The 22,140-nt window shown below is 33.8% G+C and overlaps 1 protein-coding gene and 1 non-coding gene across 2 annotated transcripts; both read right to left on the bottom strand.

Moving 5' to 3' along the window:
* Positions 1–7,344: 7,344 nt before the first annotated feature.
* LOC146949167 (cold-responsive protein kinase 1-like) lies at positions 7,345–10,865 on the bottom strand. The gene is made up of 7 exons (XM_085745235.1): positions 10,780–10,865; positions 10,113–10,257; positions 9,518–9,633; positions 9,215–9,425; positions 8,748–8,991; positions 8,524–8,674; positions 7,345–8,083 (listed from the first exon to the last, which is right to left on the bottom strand). The coding sequence occupies exons 2-7, from the start codon at positions 10,180–10,182 to the stop codon at positions 7,703–7,705; spliced, it is 1,173 nt and encodes a 390-aa protein (XP_085601361.1). The 5' UTR covers positions 10,183–10,257; positions 10,780–10,865; the 3' UTR covers positions 7,345–7,702.
* A 5,011-nt stretch (positions 10,866–15,876) lies between these two features.
* LOC146949166 (U1 spliceosomal RNA) lies at positions 15,877–16,035 on the bottom strand. Its single transcript, XR_015028703.1, has one exon. It is a non-coding gene; the product is annotated as a U1 spliceosomal RNA (small nuclear RNA).
* Positions 16,036–22,140: the final 6,105 nt, after the last annotated feature.

Here is a 22,140-nt window from a genome sequence, read left to right as displayed (position 1 = left end):
GTCAGGGGTTATCGGTCCATGGGTTATGAGTTTGTGACGTATGGTTCAAGCGTTTTTAGCGTGATTGCCTTCCGTGTTGAGTCATGGTCTGTATGGGGTTCGACTGTGTGTCTAGGGGAAGTTCATATATATGATTCTCTGTGTTGATTTTTTCCTCTACGTGGTAGTAGTGCTTCGTTTGTGGATCACACTTGGGTTGTGGAAGATTTGAAAAGGATTTTGATCCGGCCCATGCACCATATTTGGCTTCGATGCGCTAGTTACACGTCGTTCATCCTTATCTCGGTTCCTCGAAAATTGACACCTTAACTGTCTTTTTCCTTTTTCGATGTTTGACTCCGTTATAATCGAGGAAAATTCTACGCTCGTAATCAATGCTATGATTGTTTCGACATGCTTTTATTGCTTTGACAACATTATTTACGAAGGGGGGATTTTCTAACTATAATTAGAGGTTTTCTCTATATGTTTATCGCATCTCTCTTTTTTGTTCTCCATCTCATGTTTCTCCATCTATTTAGGGAAGACTTATCTAACAATAGATTAGGGCTTCATTATTTTAGATTTTGTTAACCTTTAAGGTTTTTTTCCTCCCTCATTCTTTATATTTTCTCTTTTATCAATATATTTTAGAGGCCTCGCAACCCTAATTGCAAGTTTCCTTTGTTTTAAAATAGGAAAGCATTTTAAAATTTGTCAAAAACAAAGAAAGTACTTGAAAATTTAAGAGAGTTGAGTCTCATAACTCAACAATTGTTTGTAATAGATATCACATTTAATTAAAACAAGAAATCAATGAATTATTTGGACACTAGCCATAAAGACTATGTGTAGATAAACCTGTACCAACAGTTTGAGAAGGTTCCCTGAAAAAAACTAAGAAGGTACAATTATCACATATAGCAACAACACAAACCAGTGTCACTACAGAAGCCACCCTTAGGATACCTCAATTGTTTTAAACAAGTAACATTACAAATGTTTTTGTCTTGTGGACATTTGCCATAGCAATAATTTAAAGCTTCTCCTGCAATCAATATAATATTATTAGAAACACTGCACATATCAGATTTTAAATTTAGATAATTACAAATTTGAAGAAGAAATATATGTCTCTAACATGTTACATGGACATATTAATGGTTCATTACATAATTAATGTAGAACCATATGGTTAACACATTAAGTCGTTACAAAACTTCTTTATTTATATTGGTTGTTTAATTTATTAAAATAAAATTAAACATGATGAGCACATTGTACATGTTTTTGGCCAAAAAATATATTCTCATTGTTAGAACATAATTTATATTTCCATTTTTTTTTTTGAAGAAATGATTATACAATACATTATTCTATAAAAACTACACAAAATTTTGCATAGAATAAAAAATTTGTTACCTGGAATTAAGATTAAAGCAATGCATAGAATTACAATGAAAAAATACACACCGTTGATGCCGGTTACCATTTCTCCTGAAAGATCAGCAAACAATACCACTTGTGTAAACTAACTCAAAGTAAGAGATAATTTGGTAAATTTCATTCAATTTTGATCTTTCAATTAAACATCTCAAAAACGGTTTCTCAATTTAAGCTAAAATTTAAACTTTTTTAACACGTTAATAACGTTTTTTTTAAAAGAATTTGTAAAAAAAAAACGTTTTTTTTAAAGAATGTTAATAACGTTTTCCACTACCGAAATTAGTTTAAGTTTTGCAGTTTTTTTTTTTAACACCATTATGATACGTTGTTTTTAATACACATGTGATATGTTAATAATGTTGTTTTATAACTTGGTTTTGATTGAAAAGACCAATTCTATCTATTTAAAGTATCTAAAAGTTTGTACCAAAAAAATGTTATAAGTAATCCCATAAGCAACTTAATTGATATGTAGAAGCATGAGTTTAACTTCAGATTTTTCTTCAAGTGAATTTTTAACCATTAAACTACTTATAAAAAAAAAGTGCAAAACATGTCTTAAAAACATTATTTTACATAATTATCTTTTGTCTAAGAAATTAGTTAATTTTGTTTTAAAAACTAAGAAATTGACTTTTTTTTAGACCTTATAAGAGAGTGAAATTAATGGTAGGAAGTAGGAACACTCTCTTTGAAACTCATTCTTTCATAGAGTGAAAATGATGTAGATCTCAAATACTTTGGAAATTGATTTTATAAAATCCACATTAATTTCATCTAATAAGATAACAAATGTTAGAGAAATTATTAGAAATAAAACATTTTTAACACTTATTATAAATTAAGAACACTTGAATAAGATGGAAAGAAATCTCTACCAGCTTCATCAAAGATTCTGAATTAAAATTCAGTTTTTGGAATTTAAGAGTGTTAACTCTTGAGGGAAATCTTTAGTAACTCATATATGTAAAAAATTTGACAATAAAAAAACTTATATTATTTCACTTCTCTAAAGAGTTTCAATACAAGATGGAATCAAATTAAATTGTTGGTGAAGAGCATGTAATCTTGACGCCCCTGCTAAGGTATGAGCGACAGAATTAGCTTGTTTCCTAGCAAAACTTATCTTAAAGTTTGGATGTTGTTGTAAAAGAGCTTGACATTCAGATATAATACTACTGAACTCAACTTGGTTAGTATTTTTTATCAACTATGCTATCAACCACTAGCTTACAATCTAGTTCTATAAGCACCTTTGACAAGCCTAATCTACCAAGACAATAAATAGCATCACATAATCCTATTGCTTCCACTTCTTGTGGAGGGGGGCTGCCATCATGCCAAAATGTTGCTGCCTTTAAGAAATGACCTTTATAATTCCGAACGCACATACCTATACCAAAACACCTCGCTCCTCAAACATCGTCGCATCTACATTGCATTTCACGAAATATTCGTCTGGTGGCCGCCAAATTGCTATTTATTGTTGCTGGTTTTTTATTGTTGTTGCGGGTCTGGTCCGCACTTCTTGCCATTGAAACAAAGATTCACGTGCAAGATGGACTTCTATATTGATTGACTTTAAATCACCGCCCCGCACTTTGTCATTGCGACGACGCCATAAACACCAAACCATCATAGCGATGTCATTACTCTTGTCGCTTGTTAACCCACACAACAAAGAAAAAATGCATTCCGCAAAGATAGAAGCATCATTCACAGTGTCTCGAATTAGTTCCACAATCTAGCCGTTCGCGAAACAAATTTCGCCTCTTCACACCTAATAAAGACGTGCCAATCATTTTCATAATTTGTTTGACAAAACGGGCAGCTGTCAGTACATGACACAACTTTATCTTGAAGACGCATGCGCGTGGGAAGCACTCCTCGTAACGCCCTTCATAAAAACACTTTTATTTTTTGCAGGATCTTCATTCTCCACAACGTTGTCCATGAAAACACTTTCATTTTATTTTTTCTTCAGGATTTTCATAATTTACATATATGTAAATGTTAATATCTATTCTCAACAAAAGGAATAAAATATTAATTTTTTGAGCTAAATATTTTTTTTAACTAAATATCTTTTATTTACCATACCGTGGTGCCCACCCAAATTGAGTACCCATTTCAATGTCTATTATTTCTTGGTTGACTCAGTAGTTATCCATGAATACCTAAACATGTAAGACTTTAGTTTTGGAGTAGTTGTGCTTCCTAGTTCATAGGAAGAAAAACAAACCAATTTCAGCAACCACAATTTTACATTGCTGCTTGTGGTAGGGTTATTGTCAGTGTCATTAGTACCATTCACATAAAGTTAGTCATGTGTATAAAATCTTACATATTCCCTTATTGAAAGAAATACACATTTGCACAAATATATTTTATAGTAAAGTCATGTATTTTTTTTCTATTATTATAGGTTTTATTTTATCAAGTTTTTTTTTTCTTCAAATAACTTTAGAAAAAAATCCCCTCTTATTTGAACTGATAGACCAGTTTGTCTTCATCTTCAAAGTAGTTCTTATTTGGATTCTTGGTTAATTGCTTTCAATTTGCGTAGTAACTTTCAGCAAATGTTCATATATGGTTGCAATTTTATAGTCCTATCCTATTCCTATCACCAATGTACTTAATTTTTGTGTAATTTAGGAACAAAAACTGTGCACATGTTCTATAAAGATAATTTTTTTCTACTCATATTACCAAACCATCTAATAGTTTTGGTCAATTTTAAAAAAATATTTACATTATATAAAGACAAACATAAGCACAGTTGTTTGTTCTAACTTCTAATAAAAGAATTTCGTGTAGTGTTTAAAAATTATGCAGTTTTATTTTTACCAAATTGATCAAGAATTTCTAAAAATATCTGTTTTTTTACTTGTTATATATCAACATTCAAAATTATTAAAGACACTAGTTGGTTGTATTGTAACAACTTCAAACCCAGAATAGATGGAGGAATTTATTCTCACGGTGTTTGTTTGTCAGGATCCTCTAATTGAAACTTAACAAAATAGTCCTTGTCACCCATGTGACCATAAAGCAAACATTTTTCATTCCTCCAAACTATAACATTTTTTTACTTGTAGATTTGGTTAGGGATCTTAATTCACTAATATGAAAACCAAACTAGCAGACATAATTAATTTTGTCAGTTATCTTCACATAAATGATTGATCTAGTGGTAAAATGATAACCTTGCATTTCAAAGCCACACTCTTTTAGTCTGAAATCTTTCTTGCCTTATACGAAAGCATTATCCATCCATCTTAAATTTTTATTTAAAAAGAAAATGAAAACTTTATCGTCACATATTTTAATGTAGTTTCATTAGAATCATTCAAAATTCAAGAAACAAGTAAAAATAACATTGGATTACTAGCACAATACGCCCAAAATTAATATACATGAATCTCTAATTAGTGTAGGGGCAGACCCACCATAAAGTATAACCACACCAGGATTTTTAAAAAATTAAATATTTCTTCTTTAGCGACTAAATTTTCAGTTTCCAAAGTATGAAAATCGGTCGTTAGTATGTGCAGCGACATAAATTGCAATTGTAAATTTGGTCGCTAACCTATAAAATATTATTAATCAGTCGCTACTATGTTTAGAGACGAAAATAACGATCAATATTTCAGTCGTTAAAGCATAAAATATTAAAAATCGGTTGTTATTTTAATAGCTACATATTTAATCACATTAAAATGTATTCCTCAATCCGTTCTTAAACTGGTGGTCAACTGTAATATGAGATATGTATTGGTCCGTAAGAACTTCATTTGAGTATATTCTAATTTTTTTTATCAAGTAGACTAGTGACCAAAGCTCACACAATTAAATTGTGGAGAAGTGGAGTGTCTGGGGTTCGAACCCCGGCCCCTGCATATCCCTACCAATTGAGTTAAGTTCATGGGGATAGTATATTCTAATTTTAAGTCCATCAAAACCAATATAATAACTTACTTGCTAATATTTTCTCATTAAGAAAAAATGTAGACTTTCTGAAGGAGTTTTATATGTACAAGCAACATTTTCCATAATATAAACATAAGAACAAGAACATAAACAAGACACGTTGTCATTCCATCTTTGATTTTATTAATTACAGGTTCTGAAGATCCAAATTAGGAGGTACATGTTTACCAAAGTTCAACATGTCAAAAAGTTCCTTTAGATAGGTTGTTAATTAGTTGTTAAAAGCTGGAAATTTTTATGCCAATGAACTACATTTCTCTAACCATACTAATCTTTTTCATATAAAATTCTTGGTTGGTGGTGGCATAATTTATAATTTATTTTCTACATTGAAGGCCTTAAAAACCTTACCAAACAAAAGTTAAATGGTGAAAAAAACAAATCAAGAAACTCTGAAGTTTTGACCCTTCCAAAATCAACATCTACTTGTCTTTAGCAAATAGTATTTATAGGGGAGTGTGACCCTTTTGTCAGGAAAATGACCTATTGTACAAAGAGGTTCAACTTCAAAACATAGGGTATGTCTGGTCAACAACAGTCACAGGCTTACAAACAAACAAGTTGAGATCATGTTCCATCCTACTACAGTTGGCCAATTCAACTGAATTGCAGACAAGGGTTGTTCCATCTTTCTTAGTATAGTTTGATTTTTTGCTTCAAGTTTATTTATCACCCTCAAGTTAATGCCTAATCTACGAAGACACAGACACCGGATACAACACGAACACTAACAAATGTTAGTAAACAACACGCCGATACAGTTAACAATTTGAAAAAATCACATAATTCAGGGTAATAACAAGTGTCGGTGTCATGTCAGTCTCGGATACGACACGTGTCTGACACCGGGACACGCTTAATCCGAAGAGTGTCCGCGCTTCATAGTGCCTAATTAACTACCATCTTTTGCTTGAATTTTATGACAAATTGAGACACTATTGCTCCTTCCTGATACATGCTATGTTTAACCTTTGAAAAAAGTGGCTTTAAGATTGTACAATTTTATTTTATGAAAAGCATAAACTATTTTTAGCTGATTACAATTATAAAGATCACATTTTATTTTTAAAAAGTTGTTTTAGTTACAGCTTTTTTCAGAAATTTCTATAAGTGGATTCTCAAAAGAATTGAAAATATGTATTCTTTTCAAAAACAAATTTTGTTTTAAGTTTAGACAAAATCCCTAAAAGTTTTATAAATTATTATTATTATTTTCAAATGAAAAGAACTTTTCTTCATAAAAAGTTAATGAAAAAAGTAACCAAAAAAAGTTAATGAAAAAAGCTAATAGTACATGATGAGTGCTATGCTATCAATATATTTTCTAAAACTTTACTAAAAAAAATATATTTTCTAAAACTATTTTTCAACATTTTCTTCATGATTGGATAAAATTATGCAAATTCCACTATTTTTGTGTCTCATTTCTTAATATTAAAGAAGTAAGACTTATTATAAAAGTGGTGAAACCTTATAAATTTCAAATTTCACGCAATCATAACGAGTATCAAAGAGTATATTACTAACATTTCTCTATGCAACATACCAAGGCATAGGAAATAGATTGACAACATTATTATTTAAATCTCAACTCCATGTTAAAGACAACACATGGACATTGTAAAAAGGATGTTGATAATCCTAAGTGTATTTGGACTAGAAGGTCTTCTCTTATTTTTGGTGCTATTTTTGACAAGGGAAATGCTAAATTGTGCCCTTAGGGCACAAGATAAGAATCTTAAAATAGAATTAAACAATAAATATTGCATTGGAAAGATAAATTTTTAAGCTTTTAAGGTTATGAATGCACAATTTCCAAAACTGAATTTCTATATTTAGTTTCTTATCTTGTGCCCTTAGGGCACAAGTTAACAAGACCATTTTGACAAAGACAAATTATGAGAAGGAGAGAAACAAGAAACAGAACACAACAAAAAAAAAAAATCTTCAAAATTATTATTGCACAAGCCTTTTGTCCATATTTACACAACAGTACATTTAGCAACCACTGAGGAACTTTTCCCACCCCCAAAACCACTACATATGTATGTATCCGAAAAAACAGTTTTTGTGCGGTCTGGATGTATACTTCGGTACAAAAATACAATTTTTGTTCCGTCCAAAAATGAACTTCGAGAAGTTTTTTAGCACTATGGGGGGTGGGCAAAGCTGTTTTCTTAGCAACTCAAATAAGTATTTGGAAACTCTGCAAAATTTACATGGGCTACAAGCCTAAGAAAATGAAATAATTTTTAAGTCAAAGGAAAAAACCTTTGTGAATTGATGTTTACATGCTGTGATCATATTGTGTAGTGAAGGTTGAAGTAGCAGCTGATGATATAATGGTAGTGTCCTGATGCTCCGAGGCCGAGGATGTATTATATGAAGATGAAGTCTTCATATCAGTTATACTTTCTTGTTTATGTCTAACTTTGAGGTCCATAAAATCAGAAATTAAGGCAGGTTTTGTCATCATACTGTCATCAACTTTCATTTCTCCGGTTAGCATCTTGACCACAGTAGACATGGATGGTCGGCTCTTAGGAGATTCCTGAGTGCAAAGAAGGCCAATCTTCAGAAACTTACATGCCTGCTCGGCATCAAATTCCCCGTTTAGCGAAGTATCTACTAGTCCAACTAATTCCTTTCGCTCGTAAAGATCCCATGTCTGTAAGAACAAAAGTTTAGATAAGAGTAGGTCTAGAAATCTCATATCATGCTGTAGAGTATGATCATTCTTTTCAAATGAAATGCCAAAGCCTATAAAAAATGATTTAATTCGTATACACTATTAATGTAAAAAAGTTTACATTGCCCATCAATCACAATCGCGATATCACGAAAAAATTTGACTTCAGTTAAACTGCTTTTAAAATCACACATATAAGTGATTCTGATTTGTTGTCAATGTAAAAAATTTTGCACTGACAGTATATCTAAATTAAACTAAAAAAATGTGAAATAGGCAATTCTGGATATAGGGAGGTAAATTTTTACATAGAGATGAGCACAAGCATTTCAAAAGATTGAAGAAACAAATAAGTTGTAAAGAATTGATGGCATGCTAATAAAAGATACATGAATATGACTGGGAAGGAGATGTCGTACCCTCTCTAGAATGAATTGTTCTTCTATTGGCAGTCGTGAATTTGTGTTACATCTTCCGCTGACTATCTCCACAAGGAGAACACCAAAACTGTAAATGTCTGCCTTTCGTGTAAGCCTCCCCCCTATTGCATACTCCGGTGCCAAATAACCTCTGAAATAGACCATGCATCAGTAAACTTCTGACGCAAATTGATTCATCAGAGACTGTGAATTACAAAACTTACAGCGTTCCTGCTACACGTGTGCTGACATGAGTCGCATTTGCTGGAATAAGCTTTGCAAGACCAAAATCAGAAATTTTAGGTGTAAGGTCTTTGTCAAGGAGAATATTGCTTGCTTTTATATCCCTATGAATGATAGGAGGCCTGACTTCTTCATGAAGAAAGGCAAGTCCACGTGCAACACCAATGCATATTCTACACCGTGTTCGCCAATCAAAGTAGATACTAGCACTATTGTGACCTCCGCCTGAAGAGAAAATGTAAAAATTGATGAAAAAATATTTGAGCAATGTTGAGAGTCAAAGACTAGTTAATAAAACAAATCCATGAAGCAAGTCGTTCTTTTAATTTTTCTCCGACAGTATTTCAAAGAAATGTGACTACTTTCAATGTCTCAGACTGAGCATCAACATATAAATCACACACAGTGGTTATGTAAATAGAATTTGCAAAAAAATAAATGCATTTACCTAGAAGTGTTTGTGAAAGACTGTTATTCTCAAGGTAATTGTAGACTAATATCCTGCTATTTTTTTCAACACAACAACCATATAACTTAACCAAATTTTCATGCTCTACTTTGGAGATCACATTAATCTCTGTCAAGAACTCTTTCACCCCTTGTCTTGATTCAGCTGAAAGAACTTTTATAGCAGCGAGTTTTCCACCTTTAAGTCGTCCCTGATCATCCACACCGTAATACAATTAAGGTTTCATACTCATCGATAAGAAAAGGGAAAAAAAAATAACGATCAGGTAGTAGTTTAGTTTACCATGTAGACAGAACCAAAACCACCCTCTCCGATTTTATTGGCCGGACTAAAGTCATCGGTAGCATTCCTTAGTTCTTTGTAGGTATAGATTTTAACATCATGAATACCTGAAATATCTGTTCAAAGTACATTCTATTAAAATCTAATACTGTAAGTAGATTTTTCAATGTATTATATCACAGATATCCTAATTCAAGAATACAACCACGTCCCTAGAAAATTAGTCAAATTTTAAAAACTATAATGATACAATTGGTTAAAAAAACTACAATGACACAATTGTTGGAACAACAGCCCTGGTTCAAAAGTAAACGGATACGAAAAACACAAACAGATAACACACGAGATTTGATCATAGAGTTCGGCCAATTGTACCTACGTCTCTAACTGCTGAGTGGCTACAGCTTACATTCCCTTTATTCAAGTTTAGGCTATAGATTAAAACTTGTGTTTAAATACTACGGTCCAATTTACAAATTTACAAGATTAACCCTTGAATCTTCAGCTCGAGCGACCTGACCACTTATTAATAAACTATGCACCATACCTAACAGCAATCTTAATATTATCTATTGAAATTTGTTAGTTATCTTACCGTCATCGTTGTCTGGATGTTGTCTTGAAGAAGACGGTTTCTTACTGAATGAGAAAGGGAAACAGGTCATGACGGATTGACGTATCAGAAAAGTATGTTTTAATGTCAATCAAATTGCTTCAAATGAAACCACTTCCAATGTCACCTGGTTGAACCATCAAAAAGTTTCAGTGCTATGAAGAATAATAAAGTCGAAATCTCATACAAATAATTGAAAATGATAAAGATGATGCAGAAATTTCAGGCCTTAAAAACAAAAATACATTCATTTTAACATGACTCTAGTAACAAAATCTGAATAATTTATGCAAATTAAACTGATTTATCAAATGTGTAAGTTTGAAAATAACTTGTAATGTAAACTAAGCTTTTGACTTTATTATTCTATAATTTCTCTTGCTATAAGCATCATGCGTTTATCACAAGCTATGTTCAGAAGTCAAAGTCATCAATTATCATAATAATTATTCAGTTTCTGATATTTTTCACAGCTCAAACAAGATTAAGAATGAAATATATGTCAAAATTGCTCAGAAGTCAGAAGCTAAACCAAAACAAACACACAATAATAAGAAGAACCTCCTAAAGATTGCAACTTTCAGAAGGAACAAAGAGAAACATAAAGAAAACACAAACTTATAAATAAAGGGTATGCATAAAAACTCACCTAAGAAGAATTGTTGAATTGTAAAGAAGAAGAGAAAGAAACACAGAAATATAGGAGAATTTAGAGAAGACAAAAACGTGGTGAATGGTGTCAGAATTCAATGTAATGCTAATACTAATAAGGGACCATGAAACATTGTACACGCGTACATTAAGGTTTGAATTTTCTCATTTTCTTTTGTTTTCTTTTTTTTGTTTTCATACTACGTAAGAGTGGCGTGTGTGTGCTTGAATCATTCTGTCTGTGTCTGCTATCTTTCTTTGTACTTTTTTTACTTTTTATGGTTTGTTTTCACACCAAGTAAAAAAAATCTACTAAAACTCAAACACGCAGCTATGAGATTTTTGACGGTTTTTACCGTTAAACGTTAATCAATTTGATATCTTAAATGATAAGAAAACATAAACATATCGATTGTGTATTTATTTTAAGTTTTACTTTTTTTTTTAAGATAGAGACCGACTAATGTCTATATTAGATATACAAACAGACAGACACATCATTGTCCTTCTATACAATTAAGACCGATCCAACACTTATTGAGACCTAAAATAAATTTTAGAGAAGATCATTGATAAAAAATTAGAAATTTTTTTTATTTTGATAATAGTAATAATTCACTATAACTTTATTTAAATTTACGTACTTTTTTTGAAATACAAAATATTTTAATTAAATATGTCAATTGTTGAATTTTTTACATTTGTAAAGTTTTTTAATTGTAATTCGCAAATGTTTTTTAGGTGTTAAATTTTTTTTAGAATGTTTTCTTTTATTTTTATTGAGGTATTTTAATACATGAAAATATATATACATATATAATAGATTTAGAATCTACTTCCTTAAAAAAAATAGATTTAGAATCTACTAATTAACATTTTGAAAATAAAAACAAAAACACTTTGAAATTATTTAAAGGAAAATTTGTAGTACATTGAAGTTTTATTAGATACTGATACTTTGTCCTCGTGAACTTAGCTCAGTTGGTTGAGACAATGCATAAAATATGAAAGGTTCGAGGTTCAAATCTCGGGGTTCAAACCCCGGCCACTACCAAAAAAAGATACCGATACTTTGCAGATATATTAACTTAAAATTATAATTTACTATAATTTACTTTAAAACATAATAGAAATGACTAAGTTTTGAAAAAAAATTCTACCATAAACTCGGTACGTTTTCTTTAAAGTACTCCCTCCGTTTCAAAATGAGTGTCGCTTTAGCAAAAAAAAATTGTTTCAAAATGAATGTCACTTTCACTTTCCAATGCAATAATAACTTTTTCTTTTCAATTATACCTTCCAATTACTCTGCACATTCTTTCCAATGTAGTATTACTTTTAAAACTAACTACTACCTCCGTTCCTTTTTAATTGTCACATTTTGACATTTTACACAAACCAAGACAATCAATAAATGTTGCTACTTTTGATACAATAATTTTTATTTTTACTATAATAACCTTATTTATTTAATGTCTCATTACATATATTTCTCTCTCTCCACATTAATAAATAAGGGTAATATTAGTAAAATAACATTTAATGTTGCATTGAACTATGTAAAGTGACACTTAAATAGGAACAAAAAAATTCTCCAAAAGTGACACTTAAAAAGGAACGGAGGGAGTAATAGTTAATAAGAATAATTTGGTAAAATAATCATTCTCTTTCTTTTAATCATTGCATTTCTTAATATGTGTGTAAACACCTAAAACGACACTCATTTTGAAACGGAGGAAGTATAATAATAGGTTAGGGTTAGATATAGATGTAAAAAACTCATCGCTTGGAAAAGAACGTCGGTCAAAACAGCCATGCTTGATAATTCCAATTGTTAATTGATTGTTTAGCATTTGTTTAGATCAACGAACCCATGTTGCTGTTGCATGAATTTGAAAATATAAATAATGTCAACCTACCAATTTTTTGTTTTGTTTTGAAGGAACGATTGTTTTCCTTGAAAAAGGCAAAGAAATTTTATTAATGTCAACCAACTAATTAAATAATGTGAAAGTTTTTTCCTTAACAACTTGTGTGACGTTATTGGCATACCACCAGTCTTACAGCATATCCTTTTACAATATTGGTATTTTCCTTTTTCTACAATATTATACAATTGGTGTTAGTATTCCCTAAAAAAATGGTATTATAAAACACCGGTAAAAAGACGGTCACTAAGATACCTCTCTTCCCCTTCTTCATTGCGTTTAATTGTATATCTATTTTATCTCATTTTACGATAATTTTTTTTACGAATAATTAAGATTAATTGAAGCTCATTTTAAAGTGTTTGATATTGTTTTTTTACAATGAATTTAACTGCTTTTTTACTAAAAATTTAAATAATTTTATAAACAGGAAAAACATATTGGAATTATCCACACACGAAAAAAGAACATATTGGATATTATTTTTTTATAATCACGATGGGTGTATTTGCAACTTGTACGAACACAATACAACAAACAACTGGATTAAAAGAACTAAAAAAACAGCCACATCCATAAACTACATAGTACATACAATAATCAGGTCATGATTTGAATCACACAACATACTTATTTTTTTAGTATTACTTTCCACACTTACATCGTATCAATATCTTCGAGCAGAAGGTTGGAAAATGGATTGAGTGTAATCAACTTTATGCAATCAAGTTGCTGTAAGTTTTTGAAAGGTTCGATTTTCATCGATGCTAATTTTAATATATTAATTTAACTTATTTAAAAATAATTTCTTTATAGAAAATATAATCTTTTCTGAATTCATACAAAATAGTCTTTGTTACTAGTTTTCTTTATCGCCCCTTAAATTTTTTAAATTAAAATAAACATTGTTTTTAATGAAATTAATTATATTTTTGTATAATATTTGTGACTATTTTTTATCTTATTGTACATACTTCTATATACAATAATAACTAACTATGATTATTTATTACTGATAAGATAATAGTCAATATTGAGTTCAATTTTGAAAATAATAAATTAAAAAATTTCGAAAAATTGACAGTGAATAATGAGAGCGGAATTATTTTTTTAGCATTTCAATGTAGAAAATCTATGACGTTCCATATAACAATTGTGAAATTAATCAAGTGATTGAACTCAAATAGTTATTATGTTTAAGTTAAGATCGAATAGTTTGGGAAAACTTGAGTTCGAATCATGGTTAGAACAATATTTGCATGACTTTACTTATCCCATGACACACATTAGATCTATTTGTAAGCCGAATAATCATGTGATTTTCTGTCAAAATGAGTGCGACATTAATTCTTTTTTGGATAACATAAAACTTTTGACTTGGTTCTTACTCAAATCGAAAGTGAAGGATTTTGACAAATGATATGTTGAACCACTTGGATGCCAGGGTGTTATAGATTTTCAAGTAAATTGAAAAATAAAATTGTTGAAATTTGGGGCCTAACTCATCCTTACAAAACCGGCTTGTAAGGTGAGGATTGCCTCCTCTTTATATACTCTTCTCAAGAGTCTTATCTATCCGATGTGGGACTTGGGTTATTCCCAATACACCCCCTCACGCCCATCACTTTTTGGGCTTGGTGCGTGGATAGGTAGGTGGCCCTTGAATTCGACAAGCTCTGATACCATGTTATGATCTTATAATGCATTAATAAGATTTGCAGGTAATGGAGTAATGATGGGTGAAGTAGAGGTGTGGAGGTTAAAAAGTTGTCGTGGTTTAAATATGCCATGTTGAGCTCGGGTGGTCATTTGAGGAGATAATGGAGGGTTGGCTATAGAATTAATAGATGTAGGTGCAGTAATGGGAGAAGACGTGATAGAAGAGGGGGTCGATTGAATGTTTGTGGGATTTGTGGCATTATTTGGAGTTTGATGCGATGTTGGTGGGGTATTTAAGGATGAGACCGAGTTGTTACTCTGAGGTGTAATTATGCTTGGTGGTGAGTGATAGATGAATAAGGAATGATCACATAGACTATGTGAAAAACCCAATGTAGCAACAAAGTCCGTGAAGCGTTGGTACCAGGCACGAGGAGCTTGTTTAAGACCGTACAAGGACTTCTTCAGCAAGCATACATAATTAGGGTGTTAAGGATCACAAAAACCAGGAGATTGATGAATATAGACAGTTTCACTAATATTGCCATGTCAGAAAGCATTTTTGACATCCAATTGATGTAGACACCATGATTTTGAGATAGCAATACTAAGAACCGTTTGTACGGTTGCTGGTTTTACAACCGGGCTAAAAGTTTCACCTCAGTCCACGCCAGTTTGTTGGTTTGAACTATTTCCCACCAAGCGAGCTTTGTATCTTTCAAGCGAGCTTTGTATCTTTCAAAAGAACCGTCTGATTTTTTCTTGTGCCTGAAAATCCACAAACTTTGAATGACATTAGCATTAGCGGGACATGATACTAAATCCCACGTCTTATTTTCAATAAGAGCATCATATTCATCTTTCATAGTCATTTTCCAGTTATAATACCATGTTATTAATATAGGGGCCTAACTCATCCTTACAAAACCGGCTTGTAAGATAAGGATTGCCTCCTATTTCTAAACTATTCTCAAGAGTCTTATCTATCTGATGTGGGACTTGGATTTTTCCCAATACACCCCCCTCACGCCCAGCACTCCTTGGGCTTGGTGCGTGAATAGGTAGGTTGCCCTTGAATTCGACAAGCTCTGATACCATGTTGAAATTTGGGGCATAACTCATCCTTACAGAACCGGTTTTGTAAGGATAAGTTAGGCCCCGATATTAATAACATGGTATCAGAACTTGTCGAATTCAAGGGCCACCTACCTATCCACGCACCAAACCCAAAGAGTACTGAGCGTGAGGGGGTGTATTGGGAAAAACCCAAGTCCCACATCTGATAGATAAGACTATTGAGAAGAGTATATAAAGAGGAGGCAATCTTCACCTTACAAGCCGGTTTTATAAGGATGAGTTAGGCCCCAAATTTCAACAAAAATGATTTATTTTTATTAGTTTGATGAATTGTTCATATAAAAAAATTAAAAAAATACAACTATAATTTAATAATAAATATAATATATTTTGAAATTGATAAACTACAAAAACATTTGGAACTAACGTTGAAGGGGTTGCGCGAACGCAGACCCCACTACCAAAAATTACGATGCAGGAGATGTCACTCGGTCATACCTTAGAACAGTATCCCTGCAAATTACAATGCAGGTCACTATTCAAGGCCATGAGTATGCTTGATCACTCATAGGCCCCATCGCGGTCAGTGTGTTATTTCAGTACCACATACTTTCTTTTATAGCCTACGTTTCTCGTTAATTTCCTTACCACTAACGATGTGGGAATTCGGTTCTTGATACTACCATATATCTTGTAAATCACCCTGATGACATGCTGTCATTACGTAATTTTTAGGACTTATTTTGACACTTTGATAGAGTTCTGAGGCAATATGAGGTATCCAGGGGTGTGAAAAGCAGAAAATCTGGAGGTCTAGGAAGCAAAGCAATCGTGGCACGATTTTATGTGGTCTGACGAGATTTTATGACCATAATGAAGGTTTGATTCTGCCACTGAAATCGTGGTACAATTTCTGGTGGCATGACACGATTTCACAGAAGGATCTAGAAGGAATCTAGGGTTAAGTCACAGATCGTGGCGCGAGTTTTACATCCGTGACACGATTTTGGGCGTAGTAAATATTTCCTATTTAAGCTAAAGCCAGTGCCAGAAACAAGAGTTACGATTTTTAGAGAGAAAAGTGCGATTTTGAGACCTGAAGGCTGCAACGGAGGCGATTTCATCACCTCTTAACCAGTTCATGTATGTTTTAATTCTTCCATTGATTATGCTATTTGTAAACTCAATTATGAGTAGCTGATAAGTGCTCAAAAGTAATATCTTTCTTGTGTTAAAAGAGGCATTTTTAGTGACTTGTTATGCAAGTTATCTACGGAAAAGCTATCAATTGTTGTAATTATACCATTTATGCTTTATATGCCTGATTCTACCCAATTTATGCAGGAAATGACAAGCAAGGACCAAAACTCAAGTGTGTGAACCAAGCAAAACTTGCTTAAGCGAGATCACCTCGCTTACGCGAGATTTCTCCAGAAGCATCTGAACATCTCGCTTCCATCTCGCTTCCAAGGTCGCTTGTGGAATTTAGAATCTCGCTTACGCGAGATCATCTCGCTTACGCGAGATTTCTCCAGGGAGCAAATGAGAATCTCGCTTTCCATCTCGCTTCCAAGGTCGCTCAAGCATGATTCAAGGCGGTTTAAGTTTGAAGCAACCTCGCTTACGCGAGTTCAACTCGCTTACGCGTGATTTCTCCAGGGAGCATCTTCAAGAACTCGCTTTTGGCTCGCTTTCAACTCGCTTACGCGAGATGCAACTTCATCAAGGATCAGGGCTACGTGGCAAGACTTCATTGGTCATTATTGGATATTTAGGCTTCTCGCTTGAGCGAGATATACCTCGCTTAAGCGAGATTACACGAACTTAGCCCATTTAAATAGAAGTTTTACCTCTCTTTTGGATGATACACTATTCCATTAGATATTTTTACATTCTAAGAGAGAGGTTAGAGCTATTTCAAAGAGAGAAACACAAAGCAAGTGATTAAGGAGTAGATTTAACTCAAGATCACTTTGGACACGAAGGATCTTGACATGGAATCTTCATCTTTCCTTCATCCTTTTCATAATATACATGTCTATGTGTAGCTATCATCTACTTTGTAGTATTGAGGTAACAAACAAGCTATTATGTAATCTTTTGATCTTTTAATGTATAAGGTTCTAGCTTAATGATTCAATATTGTTGTTATTCTTATGTTTAATGCTTTCAATGAGATTCAAGATGATTTGGACACGAACTCTTGAATCTAGAACTAGAATAACAATCTATCTTATGTTATATCACTCTTGACAAGTTTGTAAACCTTTGATAATTACTTTTAATCAAGAACTTAATGCTTTCGGATACTTAATCAGGCTGGACACGGTCGATTAAGTTATCCGATCGACTTTGTTATCGTTTAAGGGATTTGGACACGAATGTTTAAACGCTAACTTAGAAATAACGATATCGCTTTGGACACGAAGGATGTTGTAGAAATGATTGTGATAATATGGGTTATAAAGTTAGAGTCTGTTAATCGATCGAGAGATTGCTGCTGTTATGCTTGCTCGTTATCTTATACCGCAAGCGAAATAGTTCGATCTCCTCTCGTTTTTACTTTTATGTCATCTTTGGATATAGTGTTACAAACAAACATTTTATAAACGATACCTTAATGTGAAAAATTGTGAAAATGCTTATGATTAACGCAACTCCCTGAGGAAAACGATCCTATATATACTCACGTGTACATAGTTATATGACATGTAGAAATAAACTACATCAAAATGGCGCCGTTGCCGGGGAGTAGCGGAATTTTAAATTATAAGTTTTGAAACAATTTTGTCATGTTAAGTCAATTTTGCACAAAATTCTTTCATGCATATACTTATACACATATATCATTCATTATTTTTTTATGCTAACCACCTGGTATAGTCCTTGTGAACTTTGTTTATACGAGGTACCGTTTCTAAAGACGACCTTCAATTTGATCCTGAGATTGAGAAAACTGCTAGGTTACTTAAGGCACAAGCAAAGGAAGCTAAGAGACTAACCAGGCTGGCTCAGCCGGACTCATCTAGTTATATTCATTCTCCTTCGGGTTCGGTTCATACACTATCTCTGAGTGGTTCTCTACACTTGACTCCACCATCATCACCGGAAAGGGAAACAAGTGAAGTTATGGCTAATGAAAATCAAGATGAGAATGCTCTCCCATGTTGGGTTAGTCCAAGAAGGCTTGCTAGCCTTGGTAATCAAAATACTAAGCAAGTCGAGTTGAAATCGGGGTTGATACATTTGATTACTCAAAACCCTTTCACTGGAATGGATCATGAAGACCCTTACAAGCATCTCACAAACTTCTACGTTACCGCCGGTACTCTTGGTATGAAGGAAGATGAGGAAGAGAACATGTTTTGCAAATTATTTCCTTATTCTTTAATTGGTAAGGCTGAGGAGTGGTACTTAGATCAACCTACTTCTTTGATGAAAAATTGGCCTGAACTAGAGAAAATGTTTCAAGAGAGGTTCTTTCCGGAGGATAGGCATCTTGAAGCTAAAACATCAATCACAACTTTTTCTCAAGGCCAAAGTGAGTCTCTATGTGAAGCTTGGGAGCGATACAAATCTTTGCTTAGGAATTGTCCGAAGCATGGTTTTGATAGCCAAATGCAACTCTACCTTTTTCGTCAAGGGCTTCAAGACATATCCAAGACAATGTTAGATGCAAGTGCTGGCGGATCTATAGCTTTGAAAAATCCAGCTGATGCTGTTAAGATCATTAACCAAATGGCTCTCAACACTAGAAAGTCATCTCACAACCGGAATCCTCAACAACGGAAAGCCGGTATCCTTGAACTAGAAGCAAATGATGCGGTTTTGGCTCAAAATAAGCTTCTCACTCAACAAATGGAAGCTATGCAAAAGGAGATGAGAGCTATGCCAAAACAAATTCTCGAATCTCTCATGAAAGAAGGAGGAACATCTCAAGTTAACACATGTGAGCTTTGCACGGGAGATCATCCCACCGGCTATTGTCCCACACCTGGTTCTTTTGAAGAAGAAGAGGTAAATTATGTGGGAAACCAACAACAAAGACCTAACCAACCACAACAAGCCGGAACCTCACAACAAGCCCAAAATCCGGGTACTTCCAACTTTCAAGGAAGATATCCGGGTAACCAAAACTTTCAAAGACCATGGAGAACCCCTTACAACAATAACTACCAATATCCACAATCCAACTTCTACCAACAACCGTACCCTCAATTCCAACAACCTTTCAATAACCAATATCAATTCCCATCACAAAATAACCCCCAACAACCTAACAATTCCCAAAGCACCGATGAGACTTTGAAGCAATTTATACAAACGTCAATGGCTAATCAGAAGAATACCGGCGCGTCAATCAAAGGCCTTGAAACGCAATTTGGTCAATTAGCACAACAAATGGCTCAAGGTCCTCCGCAAGTGGGAACTTTCACCGCCAACACTCAACCAAATCCTAAGGAGCATCACAAAGCATAGCAGTCAAAAGCTATTGCGACACGGAGTGGTAGAGTGATCGGTAAAGGGGTAGGTGAAGAGATTATAGTTGAAAAGAAGGTTGAAGATGTTGTTGATGAGGAGGAAGTAGTGAAGTTCGAGGAGGATGTTGAGGAGATAGAGAAGGAAGAGTACATAGAAAATAAAGAAGAATTAGTTGAAAAAGAAAAAAATGAAAAAAGAGAACTAGTTGAACAAGAGGAGATGGAGAGGAAGAAAAAAGATGTGGGGCAAGTTAAAGGCAAGAAAAAAGAAGTTGAGAAGAAAGTGGCGACTCAACGCTTACCATACCCACATGCTCCATCGAAGAAAGATAAAGAGCGGCAATACGCAAGGTTTCTTGAACTCTTCAAGAAGTTGCAAATTGATATACCATTCTCAGAAGCCTTGGAGCAAATGCCGGTCTATGCGAAATTCATAAAAGACATCCTTTCCAAGAAGAGAAGAGTCAATGATGAAGAGACTATCCAAATTGATGCCAATTGTAGTGCTATTATTCAAAGAAGGTTGCCTAAGAAAGAGCAAGATCCGTGAAGAGTCACTTTACCGGTAGCTATTGGCACAACACCTGTAGGTAAAGCACTACTTGATCTTGGATCAAGCATAAATCTCATGCCTTTGTCCGTTGCCAAAAGAGTTGGTGACCTTTGTATAAAGCGGACTAGGATGATGTTGCAATTGGTCGACAAATCCTTTGCAAAGCCACTAGGTATAGCCGCAGATGTTCTTGTAAAAGTGGACAAATTTGTGTTTCCGGCTGACTTTGTGGTAATGGATGTCGAAGAAGATGAGGATGTGCCTCTTTTAATGGGAAGGAATTTCATGCAGACGGCTCGGATGATGATTGACCTTGATGATAATATCATGAAGGTTAAGGTAAATGATGAAGAGGTTACTTTCAACATCCGGGAAGCCTTGAAGTACTCAAAAGACAAGGGTGCATGCTTCAAAATGGATGCAACCGAAGAAGTCATCTTGACTACTTGGAAGCAATTGCACAAGAGAACACCCCTTGAGAGTGCTTTGGTGGACGCACTCAATGCTATTGATGAAGATGAAGCAAGAGACATTGAAGAGTGTTTGAAGGAGCTAGATTCCTTGAAGGTGATTCTTCCTAATCAAGCCATACTTGAAGATTTGAAAGAAGAATCCAAGGAAGAAGCAAAAGTTGATGACACCAAGGTAGAATTAAATGTTTTACCATCTAATTTGAAATATGTTTTTCTTGAAAAAGATGGTACAAAACCGGTGATCATTAGTAGCTCCTTGTCCATCAATGATGAAACAAAGTTGGTAGAGGTCCTCAAATCCAACAAGGAAGCGATAGGATGAAAGTTATCCGACTTGAAAGGGATAAGTCCATCTTATTGTATGCACAAGATTATGATGGAAGAAAACTATAAACTGGTTGTACAACCGCAACGCCGCTTAAATCCAAACATGAAAGAGGTGGTGCGAAAGGAAGTAGTGAAGTTGCTTGAAGCCGGCATGATCTATCCTATCTCGGATAGTGCTTGGGTAAGCCCGGTTCAAGTAGTTCCCAAGAAAGGAGGAATGACGGTGATCACTAATGATAAAGATAAGTTGATCCCAACTAGAACCGTCACCGGATGGAGGATGTGTATCGATTATAGAAGACTTAATCAAGCAACAAGGAAGGATCACTTCCCATTGCCCTTCATGGATCAAATGCTTGAAAGACTCTCCTGTCAATCCTTTTATTGCTTCCTAGATGGTTACTCCGGTTACAATCAAATCGCCGTGAACCCAGATGATCACGAGAAGACGGCTTTCACTTGCCCCTTTGGTATTTTTGCTTATCGAAGAATGCCATTTGGCTTGTGTAATGCACCCGTAACTTTTCAACGGTGTGTTCAAGCAATCTTCTCCAATTTAATTGGTAAATGCATGGAGGTGTTCATGGATGATTTCTCGGTTTTTGGATCATCATTTGATATGTGTTTGAAGAGCTTGGATACCGTGCTGAAACGGTGTATTGAAACTAGCTTGGTGCTCAATTGGGAGAAATTTCATTTCATGGTTACCGAGGGTATTGTCCTTGGTCATAAGATTTCTTCAAAGGGTATCGAGGTAGACCAAGCAAAGGTCGACGTTATTGGAAAGCTTCCACCACCAGTGAATGTCAAAGGTGTTCGGAGTTTTCTTGGTCATGCCGGGTTTTACCGGAGATTCATCAA

Source organism: Medicago sativa, chromosome 2 (assembly GCF_051527215.1).
Source record: "Medicago sativa cultivar Bolivia chromosome 2, Bolivia_mono, whole genome shotgun sequence".
In the NCBI taxonomy this organism is placed as follows: domain Eukaryota; kingdom Viridiplantae; phylum Streptophyta; class Magnoliopsida; order Fabales; family Fabaceae; genus Medicago; species Medicago sativa.
This window is presented reverse-complemented; position numbering and strand designations above follow the sequence as displayed.